Below are 16,822 nucleotides of genomic sequence, written 5' to 3'. Positions count from 1 at the left end.
GATTCCAATTTAAACATATACTCACTGGACAATTGTACAGAACATTAATTTTTTCGTACTTAAAACTTTCACCATAACTGTAGGCTTCTTTAACTTCTTTGAAGATATTTGTTGAATTCAAGTGTAAGTTCTCCATGCACCCTGTGTAATTTTGTATAACTACTAGACCTTCTTGCACATTAGGGACTCCACCAATGTAAAACTAAAATTTGTATCATAATATATTAGTTTGTGGTACAACTAAATACCTCGAGGAACAATATCTCAAAGGTACAAAGACTGGATTGTTTATGTGCAACCAGGGCCAAAACAGTCCCTAAATAAGACCAAACCTGGGACTTGCCGTAGAATAATGAATAGAGTTTAGCTTTGAGCAAAAAATTACCTTAATACTAAGCTGTAGAAATAAGTACAATACAAGAAATGAACAGAAATGCCATTAAATGGTGTATGTACGGATCTAAAGCAGCAGACAGAACTGGAATAGGAAGAGTATATGGGCCCAGAACCAAACAGCCTAAAAGCCTAGGCAACACACCAAGCATTTTCAATCAGAAATTTATGAAATTGAAAAATGTGTCCAATTCAATCTAGAGGGGTACTATCACAAACTGGAGATCATCATCCTGTCCGATAGCCAAGCAGTCATTAGAGCTCTAGGCTCCAATATCATAAAATCCAAACTTGTTTGAGATTGCTTAATAACGAGCTAGACGAAAAAAATAAAGTTATCTTACAACGGATTCCGGGACACACCAGACTGAAGGGAAATATCTACATTCTCTCCAAATGTTAAAAACTACAGGGCACTACACCTGGGAGCTTATGAAATAGAAGACGAAGATATTTGGTAGCTACAACAATCCCACTATCTAAAAGGAATGACATTTACAAATCATCTGTAAAGAGTTCCCTAGTATCGAAGCAAGAAAGGGGGACACAATAGAAGCTTTGGGTCGCGTTGTATACGATACCCCAACATCCATCCATACATACAAAGATTTTGTTTTTTCTTCTATGCTCTAGCAGATAACCAAGAAACTTCTTGAATTCCCTAGGCTACTGTCATTTTTCAAATATACTTACCCCTCTATTGAGATTTAACCTTTGAAACTCTCCTTTAATCTTTGTGTTTACAACCACTCTATCGACAGAAAATAAAATGTCTCTTCTATTCCTTGAAATCACCACATCGTGCCAAATATTATCATCCAATAAACTGCCAACTGAGAGGCTTGTAACAACACCAGAACCTAAAGAGATTTGTTGTTTTAAATAATTAACTTATTTTTAAGTTCAAGTAAAAATTCTACTTTATTAGTTTATTATATACAACTTAACCCATTCATAATGGCTTGATATGAGAAATTACTTACCTAAATCGATATTTAACAGCATTCTATTATCTCTAAGTTGTAGGGCTATGTAATCTCCTTGAGTTCCTCTACTATATAAAAGGACACCATTTGGTGAGGTAGTTTTAAATCGGAATTTAATGCTTTCTTTAAGAGCCGATACTTGTTCCCTGAATAAATCATATTTTACTAACGAACTACCATTGAAATACATGTTTTCAGCCTCTGAAATTGAACAAAATACAAATAAATAATTAAAAATTATATATAAAAAATAATTTCCTAATTACATATGTTTTAAGTTGGATTTTTCGATTAGTTGAATGTACTGAGAGTAGGGTGGGCCAAAAAAAAACTTTCACTTTTTTACATACTACGAAATTGTTGTTCAAGATGACGAAAAAAAAATATACACCTTATATATAAGGGAGAATTACACCTCGAAAAACAGAATTTCGTAAAAAAGAAATATGACATTGATACTCATCTAGGTCTAAAAAGAAACTAGATTTACAGTGGAATTTTTCTAGATAACTTTTTCACACCAGTTATGAACAGCTATGATAAAAAAATATATAATACAAATTCTTAAAATTTTAATCAGAAGATGGTTCAACAATTAATAACCTACCATATTCACAGCCAAATAATTCGACCCTAAGAGATATTCTGTCCCTCCATCTGGTGGGGTTTATTCTAATCCATTGGGCAATTATCGGTACTTCAAATTCATTTTTGTGAACCGTTTCACCATCCACGTTACCTTGGAACATCTAAAACATACTGTGGTGTTTGCTTGGTGCACACAAATAACAAAAATATTTGTACATAAACATTATGATAAATAAAAAGAATGATTAGTGCCGGTTATATAAAATTATAATTTTTGAAAATGTAATTATCTATATCAACTACCGAAGTTTATTGAAAAATTTTAAAATCTCTTTCCCATAGATAAAACTAGCCTTTTTTTTCTAGATTCAAGGTTTATGAGAACTAGAAATAATATACCTTAATTATAAAAAAACAAGCTATTTTAGTTTTAATTAAATATATGGAAAGTATTTTATGAATTATTTTTATTATTTTTTCTTATAAAAAAACCGTTGTAGAAACACTTCAAAATTTATAACTTTATCATTGGTACAAAACGGTGTTATTTACAGGAAAAAGTAAAGTTAAAATAATGATAAAAAATGAAAGCAAGAAAATAGTAATGACCATCCAAAGCAGATAAGGTAATGGGAAGATATTATGTAAACGATGTTCTATTTTTGTAAAAATTAAAAAAATCACATTACACTAACTGCATTGAATAATCATATCGCCAGAAAAAAATTTTTGTTAATATCCACCTCAGTCTCTCCCTCAGAATCATGGAAAGTCTTCCAACCTTCGCCATCATCTGAATACTCAATAATATACTCAGTGACAAATTCGTGCGATTCGCCACGTCCTTGAGTAGCTATGGATCTGATGTCGTGTCTGTATCCCAAATCGAGGGTTAATTTTTCAAAATAAGTACTGTGTTTTGGACTCCAAGCCGATCCACCTTTTTCCAAAAATCCAAAGAAGGGAGAGAAAAGTGTTAGAGTTACGGTTATAATTGATTGTTTTGAGTTTAATTACTTGGAAAAAATTGAAAACAATACAATGGTCATACCAAAAAATAAATTAATCATAATGAAGACAATTTCTGTTATAAAAATTGATGCATGTCATAGAAAAAACGTATGTTCCCAACATTTTCAGTATTTGAAAGTAGTAGGAAAATGGGGAGCTTTAAATGATACATGAAAAATTTTCAGCTAAACAATATCAATTTTATCTAAAAACAAGTTCAGTTGTTGTAGCATATTTTGGCACAATTATTGTAAAGATTCATTTTATGATTTTTGATTCACTAACGTACAGGTTGTCAAACATAAAGTGAGCCAGCCATATACGTTTCTCCAAACCTGTAAGAGTTATCAAAAAAGTTTAATTTAAAAAGTTTAACAGGGTTTTCCAATCTTCAGTATCGACATCAACTTTACAATTTTATTGTGTTTTTTGATTTAGTGGTAACTTTCATAAGACCGACCTATTTGATTTCCGCACGGTTTAGGAAATATTTAAGGCTATTTGAAATTTACTGAAGAATCATTATATTTGGAAAATTTCCCAAAATAAAAATGAGGCATCATTTTCAAAATAAATTTTTAAACACAAAACTTAGGTTTATTGAATTTTCATGATTTTCGAGTCTAGAATCATACTGGTTGTTTTTTTACTGTATGAGTTTCGAATTTTGTAAACAGAATTTCATTTATTTTTAAATGGCACACCCTGTATATTATACCTTTAATAGAACGCGCAAAAAATAAGAATCATTTCATACATTTATGATTTATACCTATATAGGTATGATGGTTGTGGTATTATTTGACTTTTAACCATTTTTTTCGTTCTATATTGAAAATAATGTAACTCAATAAGAATTGCATTTTTGAAAAAAACTAAACACTCAGTGTGTTACATACAAAAAAATAATTCCACAACCATTATATACAGGTATAGGACATGTATGTATGAAATGATTCTTATTTTTTGACCGTTCTATTAAAGTTATAATATACAGGGTGTGCCATTAAAAAAATGAGATTTTGTTATTTACTAAATTCTAAACTAATACAGTGAAAAAATACACCCAGTATGATTCTAATCTAGAAAATCACGAAAATTCAATCAATGTAAGTTTTGTGTTTAAAAATCATTTTGTAAATGATGCCAGTTAGCTTCATTTTTATTTTGCGGAATTTTCCAAATATGATGACTTTTCAATAAAAATTCAAATATCCTTAAATTTTTCCTAAACCGTGCAAAAATCAAATAGGTCTTATGAAAGTTACCTTTGTTTTTACCACTAAATCAAAAAACACAATAAAATATAGGGTGTTTAATTTAATATTCCGAAGTTGATGTCGAAACTGAAGAATTAGGACACCCTGTATAAACCAAAAGTCAATAATCTAAAAATTCCTTTAAATAAAAAGAACTTTTGGAATTGAAGTTTTTTGATAACTCTTACAGGTTTGGAGAAAAGTATTTGGGTCACCTTATGTTTGACACCATGTCCATATACATTTAACAGTCTGAGTTTTGATGAAATTTACATCATACGGGGTACAGCAATAAAAAATACATTGTATGATATAAATGTTAGTAACTTGAAGGTTAACATTAGATGTTCAATTTATTCTATAGCTGTGCACAAAACGCACAACTCGGTTTATTTAGTCCTTTCACATTTCACTATGCCTCTCAGGTTGGGTTTTACACACGCTCTTATATACAGGTCTGGAAACCAATCAGAATTGGTATACAAAATTCCGTTCTGGAGATCTTTCCCTCAAAGATGAGCAACGTTTTCGTCGGCCAACTGAAGTTGATGATGACCAAATCAAAGTCATAATTGAAGCGTCATATAACAGGTTGCGAATAGGCTACATGTATGGCACGCAACAATTGAAAAAAAATAATTCAACACAAAGAATCAACTTTTGCAATATGCATCTTAAATGGAAAGAAACCGAGGCTCTCTGGAAAAGAATCTTCACTGGTGATGAAAAATGGGTCTTGTACAGTAACATAGTTCGAAAACGATCATGGAGCAAACACGATGAACGGGCACAAACTACATCGAAAGCTGAAAAAACCTCTTGCTATTAGTTTGGTGGAATTAGGAAAGTGTTGTGTTTTTTGAGCTACTTCCAAAGAACAAAACGATGAATTCTGATGTTTACTGTAAACAATTGATAAAACTGGATGAAGCCATCAAAGAAAAACGGCCAGAATTGTCAAATCGGAAAGGTTTAGTGTTCCACCATGATAATGCAAGGTCTCGCATATCTTTGACAACTCGTGGGAAACTATTGGAGCTTCGCTAGGAAGTGATGCCAAATCTCCCATATGGCCCTGATCTGGCATTCCAAAATTTCAGAATTATTTGAATGGTAAAACTTTCAAAAATGACAATGACCCTTAATCTCACCTGGTTCAGATTTTAGCTGATAAGGACTAGAAATTTCATGACCGCATAATTATCAAGCTGAAAGGAAGATGGCAAAAGGTCATTGAGCAAAACGGAGAGTATAAAATTGATTAAAAACTATTCTTTGTTAAGGAAAACTGTTTTATTTTATACTACAAAACCGAAATTACTTTGTCGTCAACCCAATATTATTATTAGATTAACACAATTTGACACAAACTCTTGATTACAACGCCTACCTGGCGGCCATGGAGTGAGATAATTTAGCGCCCGTTAAATGAACCCACCCCACTACCCTAGTTTCCAGATCTATATGTAAGACCGTGGATTCAGATCAAAATGACGTCTTTCGACAGCTAACAGTGGGCAGTGGATATTTGACATGGAGTTGTTTATTGCAATATTGGATATTCAGATGAAGGGGTTGATCATATGTTAAACATGTTTAGTTAATCTTCAATTTCTTATTATGACCATTTCATATGTGGAGAATCGTTGAATGTTGAATGGTGTTATTTTGAGTTAGGTAGAGCCCTATTATTTTCGTCCCTATCTTCATGCCACATGTTAGATTTGAACCCTATACAGATTTAGATATTCTTTTATGAAGATATAGAAGCAGTGTCTGCAAGGCAATCGTTTTCATTGTAAAATTGTAAAATTGTTTTCAAAGTAAAATGAAAATTTAAAAAAGTAGGAGAAATGTGTTATCACATGTGTCTTGAATTAGATGGGGTAAATATGAGAAGAACGGTTTCTTAGTAATAATATAGGCAAAACCAGAGGCAGAATCTAAATTATGAATAATGCCAATTTATCAAAGTCTTACGGGCATGTATCCAACTATCAACTGCTAGGTAAGTCTTATGAACTTATCGAATTAACTAGATATCAAATCTTAATCAAACTGAAACTTTGTATATTTATGAAACTTTTTATGAACCTATGATATTCGTAAGGTTTTTTATTAATATAGAAATTATGATATATTAAATCATTTAAAATATGACGAACTAACTGATATTATTTTATTCGAAATTATTTAAAACGCACAGTTGATTGTGGTCTTGTTGGTATTAATATAGAAGACGAATATGTTACTGATAATATGCATCAATTTTTATGATAGCTTACTTTAATAAATTATTTATTTATTTCTCTGATTAAATTGAAGAAAATATTAAATAATAGCTACACAATGCTTTGCAAATTGTGAAAAGTATAAGGGCTGACATTAAATTACATAAACAGAATATAATAAATTTATTTCAAATATGATTAACTTCAATATACCGTGATCTAACTAACCCAAAATTTACTTATTAATACATGCAGGTCAAAAGCTAAAGATATTGTGTTAATGCAGAAAGGTCATGCATAAAATGTTATAAACAAAAATTTACATTAAAGATAGTAGGCACTGAAAAACCGTAACAGTATATTAAATAATAATAAATTTTCCATTGCATCTTGGATGAAAAGTTAGTTTGTCAATAGGTGAAAAACGCTTTTATATATATGATTTTTTATACAGATACATATAGGCTGTATTCAAAGAACGATCTTTTTGTAAATTATAATCTTTTATTAATTTATCAAGATTTGAATAAGCAGCAATATATAAAATATTTCGATTTCTAAAAAGTTTACAATGAAAATGTCGAACAAATGTTTTCTCAAATAATTCAGGCCAATTACATAAATCGATAAGAAGTATACAGGGTACACTATTACTCGAAAACTTCTTCAAAATGCCTTACAATTCTCCGAACTGCTGTTTCTGTAATTTGGTTGCGATTTGGTGACATTAAATAAGTAGATTGTTTAAGAAATCGTTTTAGCTTTAAAGCCGCTCTGCAGTTGATTCCAAAAAAGTATTTTGTGTGCAACTCACTCCGCATCTCATTGTTCTAACCAGCGTTGGATTAAAAAGTAGTGGGCCTGGAGCTAAAATCGATCCGGGGCCTACCGAAGGAAATCAAAAGCAGCTTAATGTAAAAATATATAATTACTTAAATGTAATATATTAAATTTAAATAAAAATAAATTATACGTCAAAATAAATTAAAATCTTATTTCATCATCAATTATATAAAGTTTCTATTTAAAAAACTTTTTTCTCGATTTAGTTGTGGTCTTGAAAATAAATCCAATATTGTTTTCAAAATAAATGATCGAGATAGTCACTCTGCAGGGCCCCTACCTGCTCGGAGCTTGTGGCTTCAGTCCCCATAGATCCGTTCTAAATCCGACGCTGGTTCTAACTATATATACGTAGCCTCCTCCCAAAAGGAATCTCTTTTTCTGGAGGTTTTTTGACCTACTTTTTAATGTATTAGCATAAATTCTGCGACGTACCTAAGCCTTTTGCTGAAATGGGCAAGACATTCGTAAAGTAGATCCTCTACTATCTATATAATTTAATCGCAATCTCCGTATTTGCATTCCCCTACCATGCCTATCCTTTTAAGGTAGTATTTGACAGCCCACCAATTGAAAGTCATTTTTGAACATCTTAAGAAGTACCTCAGACTTCTTAGCTGATGTAGTTATGAATCTTTTGGATCTCCTAGGCTTGGAATGTTGTACAGTAAGACTCAATCTGATCCTTCAGCCATCCATTCAGTTTGTTGTACATGTGACATTCATGAGATCACAGTAGGGCTGTGGTACAGGGATTTATACTTGCCCTTTGCATGGTATACCCGGGTGGCCTAGTAGCCACATTAGGGTCATTTTGTTTTTGTTAGCTACTGCTTTTATAGTTGTTGGACGTGCATTCAATAGCCTTCAAGTCCGCTTGGATATTGGAGAGAATCTAAATGTAAGTCAGGTTTCTATTCAAACATTCCTGAGCAAAAATCCCCAATCAAACTCGTTGCGCTAACTTCAAATCAGAGAGATACATTTTGAGCTTAAGGAAGATCTTTATTGACGCATGATTGGTAGTCATTGATTACCACTTCGAATAGAATGTTTGTGTCTACAATGATATACATTTTAGCCATTGATTTTTCATGAGAACAACATAAAGATTTTAGTGCCTGATTGAAATGAACACCTGTTCCTAATAAAAATAAGAAATAATTCATTTAAACACAGTTAATGATAGAAATACCTTCTACTTTTTTGGCAGAAATAATTTCTTAATAACCTTATATTTGTAATTACAGATTTTGAAAAATTGGAAAGATACAAATGGTGTACAGTTTGAAGAAATATTATTATATATTTTTTATACAATAACTATTTTGGGGTAGCGGTACTTGTATACTTCTAGTAGACTTATTTGAGAAAAGCTTTGAATCAACATTGTTTTTTTTTTGTTTAACAGAAATAGAAATATTAGCAAGTTACGTTATGATTATGATCATACTATATAACGGACAGAATGGATATTCTTCGTAAATTTTCAGTGCTTAAGGAAAAATAAGAAATGTTCCCATAAGAATAAACGACAACACTGATATTATTAGATTCCAAAAAAATCAGTTCTTCAATTTTAGCCTATTGTATTCATAACTATTTTGTTTTGAATTTTTATTATTACCATAGTATCTCCCCCTGGTTCCTTGTAATCGGCATAATCTAAACCGTTGGATCCATAACTGATTCGATATTCCATAACATATTCGTTGCTATGTGGTCTTCCTTGTGTCCATATCCTGGTTATGTTCATCACTTGTCCCAAGTCAAAGACGAGGTATTGATCAAAGTCACTTTCCTGGGCACTCCAGGCATTGCCACCTTTATTTTTAAAACGTTTTATGATGTTTTTTTATGTATTAACGTTCACACTACCATCCGAAAGTTTGAAAATTCGGGCTTATTGCTTACATGCTTATTAACAAAACCATTGTGTACCATATACGATAAAAATTGGCAATAAAATTGAGTTTTATATTTGAAATATGCTCTAAAAACAAGTAACCGGAAAAATTTAGATGGAAAAATGTCGGTTGAGACAATATTCATAACAAATAGAAGGAAAAACTCTTTGTTAACTGAAGTGAAGCGTGGTTGAAGGAGAAAGGCACATGTAGTGGTTACCCCAAAGCAGAACGAGCGAAAGTGCGACGTGGTCGCAGAACGAGGAAGAGGCTGTAGAAAGATTGATCCTATGTAAAATTAAGTTGCAGCTCGAAAAAACGAAATTTCGCGTGTTATTAAGAAAACAACGACAATATAAGCTTACTTGCAGAATATATTTAATATACTGCAGGAAACCGAATAATAAAAACAAATTGAGGAAGAAGGGCAGTGCTACTAGAGCAAGCAATGTATATGGTGCCATGTTTTTCATAGTTTGCGTCATAATCTAACTTAATCTATTTAAAATGTTTTGTTACATTCCAACTCCTATGTAGGCTAAGACCATACTTCAAGTATTTGTTTTATGCTAGGTAAATATTACTTTTAAATACCTTTAAAATTCGGGGAAACGATGAAAATCCACAAATAATGCACAAACAATAATATAATTCCTGCAGAAAGTTTTTAAGGTATTTTGGGTCTGTCGCAGAAAGACCAAGAACATTCTGCTTTGGGAGTGGTTACCAGGAAACATGATCGTAATGTCATGATTTGGAGGTCGTAGCAACAGGAAAATATTTCCAAAAAGAAGGAATAGATGAAATTATTTGAGACAATCATTAAGTGATTGAAAAATCAAAATATTTTTAAAAATGAATTAATGTAATAGGAGAAAATAATAAAAGGAAAAATTAAATTTTAATATTTTTCAACTTTTTGTTTATTGCGATATCAATAAAAATAAATTCATTTTATTTTGTGCTTCCAAACTTTTTGACAGTAGTGCAAATGTATAGTATTCATCAATTAAAGTTGGTAGTTTAATTGTATATATAGTAAAATAGTTTGCAATTTTGCTGCAAGATAATTACGGCTCCGTAACTACCGCATCTCAGGAATATACATATATAACCAATTATTTTTTAATTTCTCACTTCTTTATCAAATGCAGATAGCTGAAAAGTTCATTTACCATTTTTGAAATGGTTTTCGTAAATGAGTAAATAATAATTCTAATCGCATAAAAAATATAAAAATGGCTCTAAAAACAAACTGACTATACTATTTCCATATAAGTTGATTTCTATTTGTCTAGTAATAAAATTTGGCAAATGTTACAAAGTTAAATAATGCCTTTGAGTTAGTAGTTTCAGTTATTTTCTATTCTTAACCTACAGAACTTCTCCTTAGAAATAAGAGGTTGAATCTAAAATTTTTGTTGCTCAGGATTCTATAAATACACAATCGAAGGTGGTCCCAGAAGTACATGGCCCAAAAAAGAGAACACAAAATTTTTGGAAAAAATATATATATATATTTCAACGTAATCTCCTTTTAGCTTCTTACACACAAGTTCAATACCATTTGTATTATAAAAATCGTCAAGCTTCTGAAAATAGCTGTTAACTACCAACATCAATTCTTCATTGTTGGAAAATTTTTGACCACAGAGCCATTTTTTCAAGTCTTGGAACAGAAAATAATCCGAGGTGGCTAAATCTAGGGAATAGGATGTATGAGATAGCAATTGAAGCTTTAATTCATTATTTTTGGCCAATGCAATAACGGATTTGTGGGCTGGTGCATTGTCTTGATGAAACAACACTTTTTTCTTATTCAAATGAGGCCGTTTTCGCTTGATTACTTCGCTAAAACGTTGCAATAAGTTAGCATAATATTCGCCGTTGATAGTTTTTTCTTATTCAAGATAGTGAATGAAAATTATCCAACACGCATCACAAAAAACTGACGCCATGACCTTGCTTGCAGATGTAATGGTGTTTGCCTTCTTTGGAGTCGTTTCTCACTTTACAGTCCATTGTTTTCATTGTTCTGTTGCTCAAGTGTGAAGTGATGGACTCACGTTTCATCCATATTTACATTTTCACGACGCTGTTTTTGTTCCATTGTGCGATAACGCGGACCCATATTGCGCATAGGTTTCTTATGTAAAAATTTTCAATTAATATGCGATGTACTGCACTTTTTGAAATGCCTGCTAGCTCCCGCAATGTCAGTAGACAATCATCCAGTAACGCTTTGTAAATTTTCTTCAAAATTTGTGGAGTCATCTCATTTGGTTGACCTCTGCGATGCTGGTCTCCGCAGGTCGTACGGCCTCGTTCAAACTTTGCTATCCATCGAAGGAACAGTCTCAACCAGAGTAAAATCTTGCGGTAATTTTCAAGCTTCTACCTCCACTCTAGGTCAGGCCAGGTACCTCTGGAACCATCCTCAAAGAAACTCATAAATGACAGTTCCCCAAAGCTTAAAAATGCAATAGTATACTCTATATTATTTAGATATATATTCATATTTTAATTAAACTGCATTATAAAAAAAATTAGCCGAATAATGTTATCCATTTATGTGAAAAATATCCTTTATCAGCCCTAATTTTGATTTAACCTCCTACAGCTATATTTACTCTTTTATAAATCTTTAAACACATTTTTGTATTAAATAAAGTGATACATATTTAAAAGGGCACCCCTTAAAATGTCGATGCTTAGCTATGTATTATATTTCAGAGTATAACCACCCATCGATAATCCATTCAGGATATGCGATGAGTGGTAGGATCAGATAACCTATATTGTTGTAGTTCAGTTACCTTTGGAAATGCAATGTTGCCAAGCAACTTTTCATATGTATATCATGGAGCCTAATAACACTGAATGAAGTAACACTGTATTTTGTTTATGTATACACAAATTTTTAGATTATATTTTAGTTTTTTCGAATATAACGGTTTCATTTTTTTCAATAACATCTTTAACGAAGGATTTCTTTATTTTTTCTTTTGGTATTGATCAAACTTAATATTGATACAGCATAAGATATACTACAGAAAATCATGCAAATCTATAAATAAGTACCTTCCCAGGAATTGTCAGTAACCCCAAAAATTTCCACCAAAATGAAAAATCTTTTCTACACAGTCAATTATCTTCTTAATATTTTATTTTGTTATAAACTTTGTTGTGGTGGAATTCTTCCAGATTACTAATTCCTGATAGGGCCTGGAAAATAAATAAACACAAAAATGTTTCGTGCACATTTAAAATACAGTGTCACACTACTGGGTGGTACAACGACATAGAGGCATTTAAACTGCTTATAGCAAACATACACAATTTAATATGGTGATCTAATATCTTTGTGGATTGAATAAAATGAAATTTGTAACATTAACTTAACAATATGAAGTTTCAAATTATTGAAAGATTCAACTTCCTTTAAGCGCATAACAAAAACTTCATCTCCAGTTTTTCGTACATACAAAATATCGTAATTTTAAGCTGTCATACAAGTTTTTTTCGAATATTTCGCATACCGCACATCGTAGATAAAAATAGTCGAGATAATTTCTATAGATAATCATTTTTGCCATCATTTTTATTTGAAACTTTTTTGTGTATAACACATAGGTTTTTAATTATAGTTTAGGAGCTGTAACGCTGTTTATGTCAAGTGAACGCAAAATATCCAAGAGATTATAATAATGTAGATTCAATCATGCGCCTATAATTTGTAGTATATATTTCGGGTCTTTAGGAATTTCTCGCTCTTAACATTCCAGCAGTATTGAGGTATAAATCCTAACGGTTTTTACACCTCATAACGATAATTATTATTATTATGCGACAGACTTATGCACTACTCAGCTTAGAGCCGGTATTATTTACCTATCCCGGATACAAAGTATCAAAAGGATTAGGTTCACATAATGAACTGGCCACTGTGTGGCAAGCATTCAATATTACAGCCTTCTGTTTATTGGTTTTTTGGTAATCCCAGTTTGGTGATTTCGACAAGGATTGAATTGACTCTTCTATTAACCACCACGATGTCAGGTTTATTATTTGTCAGATGTCTATCGGTGATAACGGACCTATCATAGTAGAGTCTAAAATTGCCATTTGCGGCTGGCACTTGTAATACCGTGTATACGTATTGAGAAGACCGAACTTGTTGGCCAGTTTCTGGTGGATGATGTTGCACATTTGGTTATGCAGGTATAGATACTCAGTATTAGCTAACATACTACAAGCAGATGTTATATGTTGAATGGTCTCTGATGTTTGTTGGCACTTTCTCCATTTGTCGGTTCCTTAATAACATTTTTCCTGTAGTTATTCGTATTTATCACTTGATCCTAGATAGCCATCATGAAGCCTTCGGAAACGGAAAATCCGTTCTCTAGAACTATGCATAAAAAGTACCTGGCGCTTTTCTTTTATACAAAAAAAAAAAACCAACAATTGGTAAACTAATTACCAATTCCCGCAGTACAATACTTCTTGATGTTTTGATAGTCACATTTTGCAATTATTTGTTTTATTATGATGATATTGAAGAAACTCTCCTAATGTCATTAATTGAATATCAAATAAAAATCCCAACAGAAAATTTATCTTGCTTAAAATTTTAAAGTTGAATGCCATAACTTCAATAGGTTTTATGACAGCTTAAATGGAATACATATTTTTTACAACTTCAGTATTAGTATATGATGTGGATTATTCCTTATTCTTTTCGTAGGTGAAAGTCATTTACAATCTGATTTTCACTTGTAAAAATAGTTCTCACATACAATTTTAACAATTTTAGGTTAGTGAAAAGGAAATGCTTTTCAATTTTGTATATTGAATTTGAGATCGTCTCAAAGGCTTGGCTAATTTCTAGGAGAGTACTGTTTGCTTCCCATTACCATATATTTTGTGCATTTTTTGAAAAATCTAATAATTTCAAAGCATCATTTTGGAAAAACAAATTTGTTTCAGTTATCCTTTCCTCGTCAAAGCATTAATTTTTGTAAAAAAAAAAATAGAAATGATGCTCTTTTAAACTAAACACGACATATGATCACTAAAACTTACTATGTACGTAACAATTCCTATTTAAGTTAATTATAAATCATTTAATTTTTTTGTTGATATATTTGATTGATTGCAAGGAAAAAGAAAAAAAGAAAAAGATCAAAGTATTTTATTCAAAATTCACACACGCTTATTTAGCTATAGATTCCCTTTAATCACCATTATTTGTCAAGTTTTTTGAAATAACCCTCACAAAAAGCTTCATCAACATCACCAAGTGGAATGCAATTCTTAACCAGTTCTTCAAATGTAATAAATTTGAAAGTTCCATCATCTACTACATGTTCAGGTTTATTTGAAGCCACAGAAACACAGTGGTTCTCATCCAATAAAGTTTCTTGAAAACTCCAATTCATTTTTTCTCCTTTTACATACAGCTCAGTATTATTTACTACTTTGTTTTCAAGGAGGTGTTCTGTGTTTATTCTGAAACTTATTTCTTGGAGATTTACTGATATTCCAACCCCGATGGCTTTAACATAGCTTTCTTTTAGAGCCCAATGCCTAAAAATGACAATAAAAGTAGTCCCCCAAAAAAACTTGAGAATAAATTGATGGTGAAATTTGATAGTCACTGAACTGATGATGTATTTCAAAAGAATACAAGATTCAAATTTAAGATTAAAACTCCTAATAATTGTCCATTGAAGTTACCATGAGTATTTTCAATAAATCATAGAACAAAATTTATAATGCAAAATTATGAAAAATTGCAGTGATGATTATTTTATGGGATTTCTTTTAGATTAATAAGATTCTTGGGCTATTTAAGAAGTTTTAGATTGAGGGTTACTATTATTAATTATAGCCCATCAAGTTTTAACTTTTTTGAATCAATCTTTATTTTGGCACAAACCATTTTGCTTTAATTCATCTGAATAAAGGTAGAATGAGTATTTCGGGTTTGAGACAGTACTCACCTACAAAACATCATAATCTGTTCCCTTTCCCCTCCTGCACACCTTATATTAACCCATTCTTCCGCAGAAAATTGTCTATTCATTATTCTAAAAAACTCTCCAAGAGATTTCCCACCAGAATATTCAAACTTCATGACATCAACCCCCAATAGCAAATGTTCTGCACTCTCACCCACACACACAGTGTAATTTCCATGATGAGATATATTAAAACATAAATTGGCCACGTTGGTTTCAAGCAGAGGTTTTCCTTTATTATCGCGTATAAATTTTATTGAATTATAGCTTTGATTAGAAGCCTCCGTTACATATTTTCTTAACATTAAATCACCAATTAGTGAGTATTTCAAATCTTTTTTAAAAACAAATTTATTCAAGCGATCTTTTTGATCATTTTGTATACATGAAGAAGCTAGTCGAATTTCTGATATAGTAGGGTTCCACTTAGATATATTAAAAGCCCAACGAACACTTTTGTTACTCATTTTAAGAAGAAAAATGTTTTTGCACTAAAAAATGTTTATTCACTTATCTTGATCTTTCAGTTGACACCTGTATGAAAAGGAAATATATTGTATATACGACAGTTAATTTTACTTGTATAGAAATACATATAGATAAGTAAAAACACTGACAAACCAAACTTTCGTTTTAAAATAAATATATTGGCATGCAACATTTGATACTTATGACTAAAGCATATCTTACCTGAAGCTTTTTTGTACTTTTCTTATATGAAAACATCTAAATATTTAAATTCCCAATTAAATTAGTACACACAGCTGCAGTCTTAAGCAAGTTAAGTTTGTTAACATATATGGCAAATTCAATTACTACAGTTACACTTTTCAGCTTTAATTCAATCCACAAATAATTCATAACACAACAATCTAAACCTAATTAACAAACCACAAATTTAGTGACTCACCATATAAAACTGCATTTTTTGGGCCCCTCTCATTCATAGATGATGTTGCAGTCACTACAGCCCTTGTGAATAAAGGTATATTACATTCATAATCACTGTAGTATTCTGAAACAAATCATAAAATTATTAATTAATAACAATTAAATCATGAGTCATATTTAAGGTTTGTCTATATCACAATCTTAAACGTTCATTACATAAAAAAAAGAATTAATGTCTGAATAGGTTATAGGAATAGGAATAGGAATATGGGTTAGCTGTGTTTCATTTTATATTAACATAAAAGTTTCTATTTTAAACTTTCTATTAAGTTATGCTCTTTAACTAGGCGGGGTTGTTTAAACCATGAAATTTTTGATACAACTTATTAAGAAAAGATATTGAGTATTCTTACCTGCTAAAACTAATTTTGCATAAATTAACGAAAATAAACAAATATTTAGGAGCACCATCTCCGATTCATATCACTTTCTAAACAGCGGATTCTTTAAAGACCTGTCCATCAACTAACAGAATTCACCATGTTTGATATTTATTGTCATCAAATCCTGCGTTTATGACACAACTTCTGTCAACATGACTAATGTCAACATACTTTTTGTTTAGACCAAATTGAAATTAACAAAGCCGTTTAATGATTTCTTCAAATAACATCTTCATTTTATGTGAAC

At 31.1% G+C, this 16,822-nt stretch overlaps 1 protein-coding gene across 2 annotated transcripts in view; it reads right to left on the bottom strand.

The window, feature by feature from the left end:
• The window catches only part of LOC130899636 (neurexin-4), a 29,040-nt gene extending 12,218 nt beyond the window's left edge, over positions 1–16,822 (bottom strand). For both annotated transcript variants that reach the window (XM_057809706.1, XM_057809708.1), the window contains exons 1-7: positions 16,546–16,822; positions 16,152–16,256; positions 8,939–9,135; positions 1,987–2,128; positions 1,377–1,580; positions 1,087–1,253; positions 26–202 (exon numbers count right to left, since the gene is read on the bottom strand). In XM_057809706.1, the coding sequence (XP_057665689.1) occupies positions 26–202; positions 1,087–1,253; positions 1,377–1,580; positions 1,987–2,128; positions 8,939–9,135; positions 16,152–16,256; positions 16,546–16,603 (1,050 nt within the window). In that variant the 5' untranslated portion in view covers positions 16,604–16,822. The remainder of the gene's footprint in view (positions 1–25; positions 203–1,086; positions 1,254–1,376; positions 1,581–1,986; positions 2,129–8,938; positions 9,136–16,151; positions 16,257–16,545) is intronic.

Source organism: Diorhabda carinulata, chromosome 11 (genome assembly GCF_026250575.1).
Source record: "Diorhabda carinulata isolate Delta chromosome 11, icDioCari1.1, whole genome shotgun sequence".
Taxonomy (NCBI): domain Eukaryota; kingdom Metazoa; phylum Arthropoda; class Insecta; order Coleoptera; family Chrysomelidae; genus Diorhabda; species Diorhabda carinulata.
This window is presented reverse-complemented; position numbering and strand designations above follow the sequence as displayed.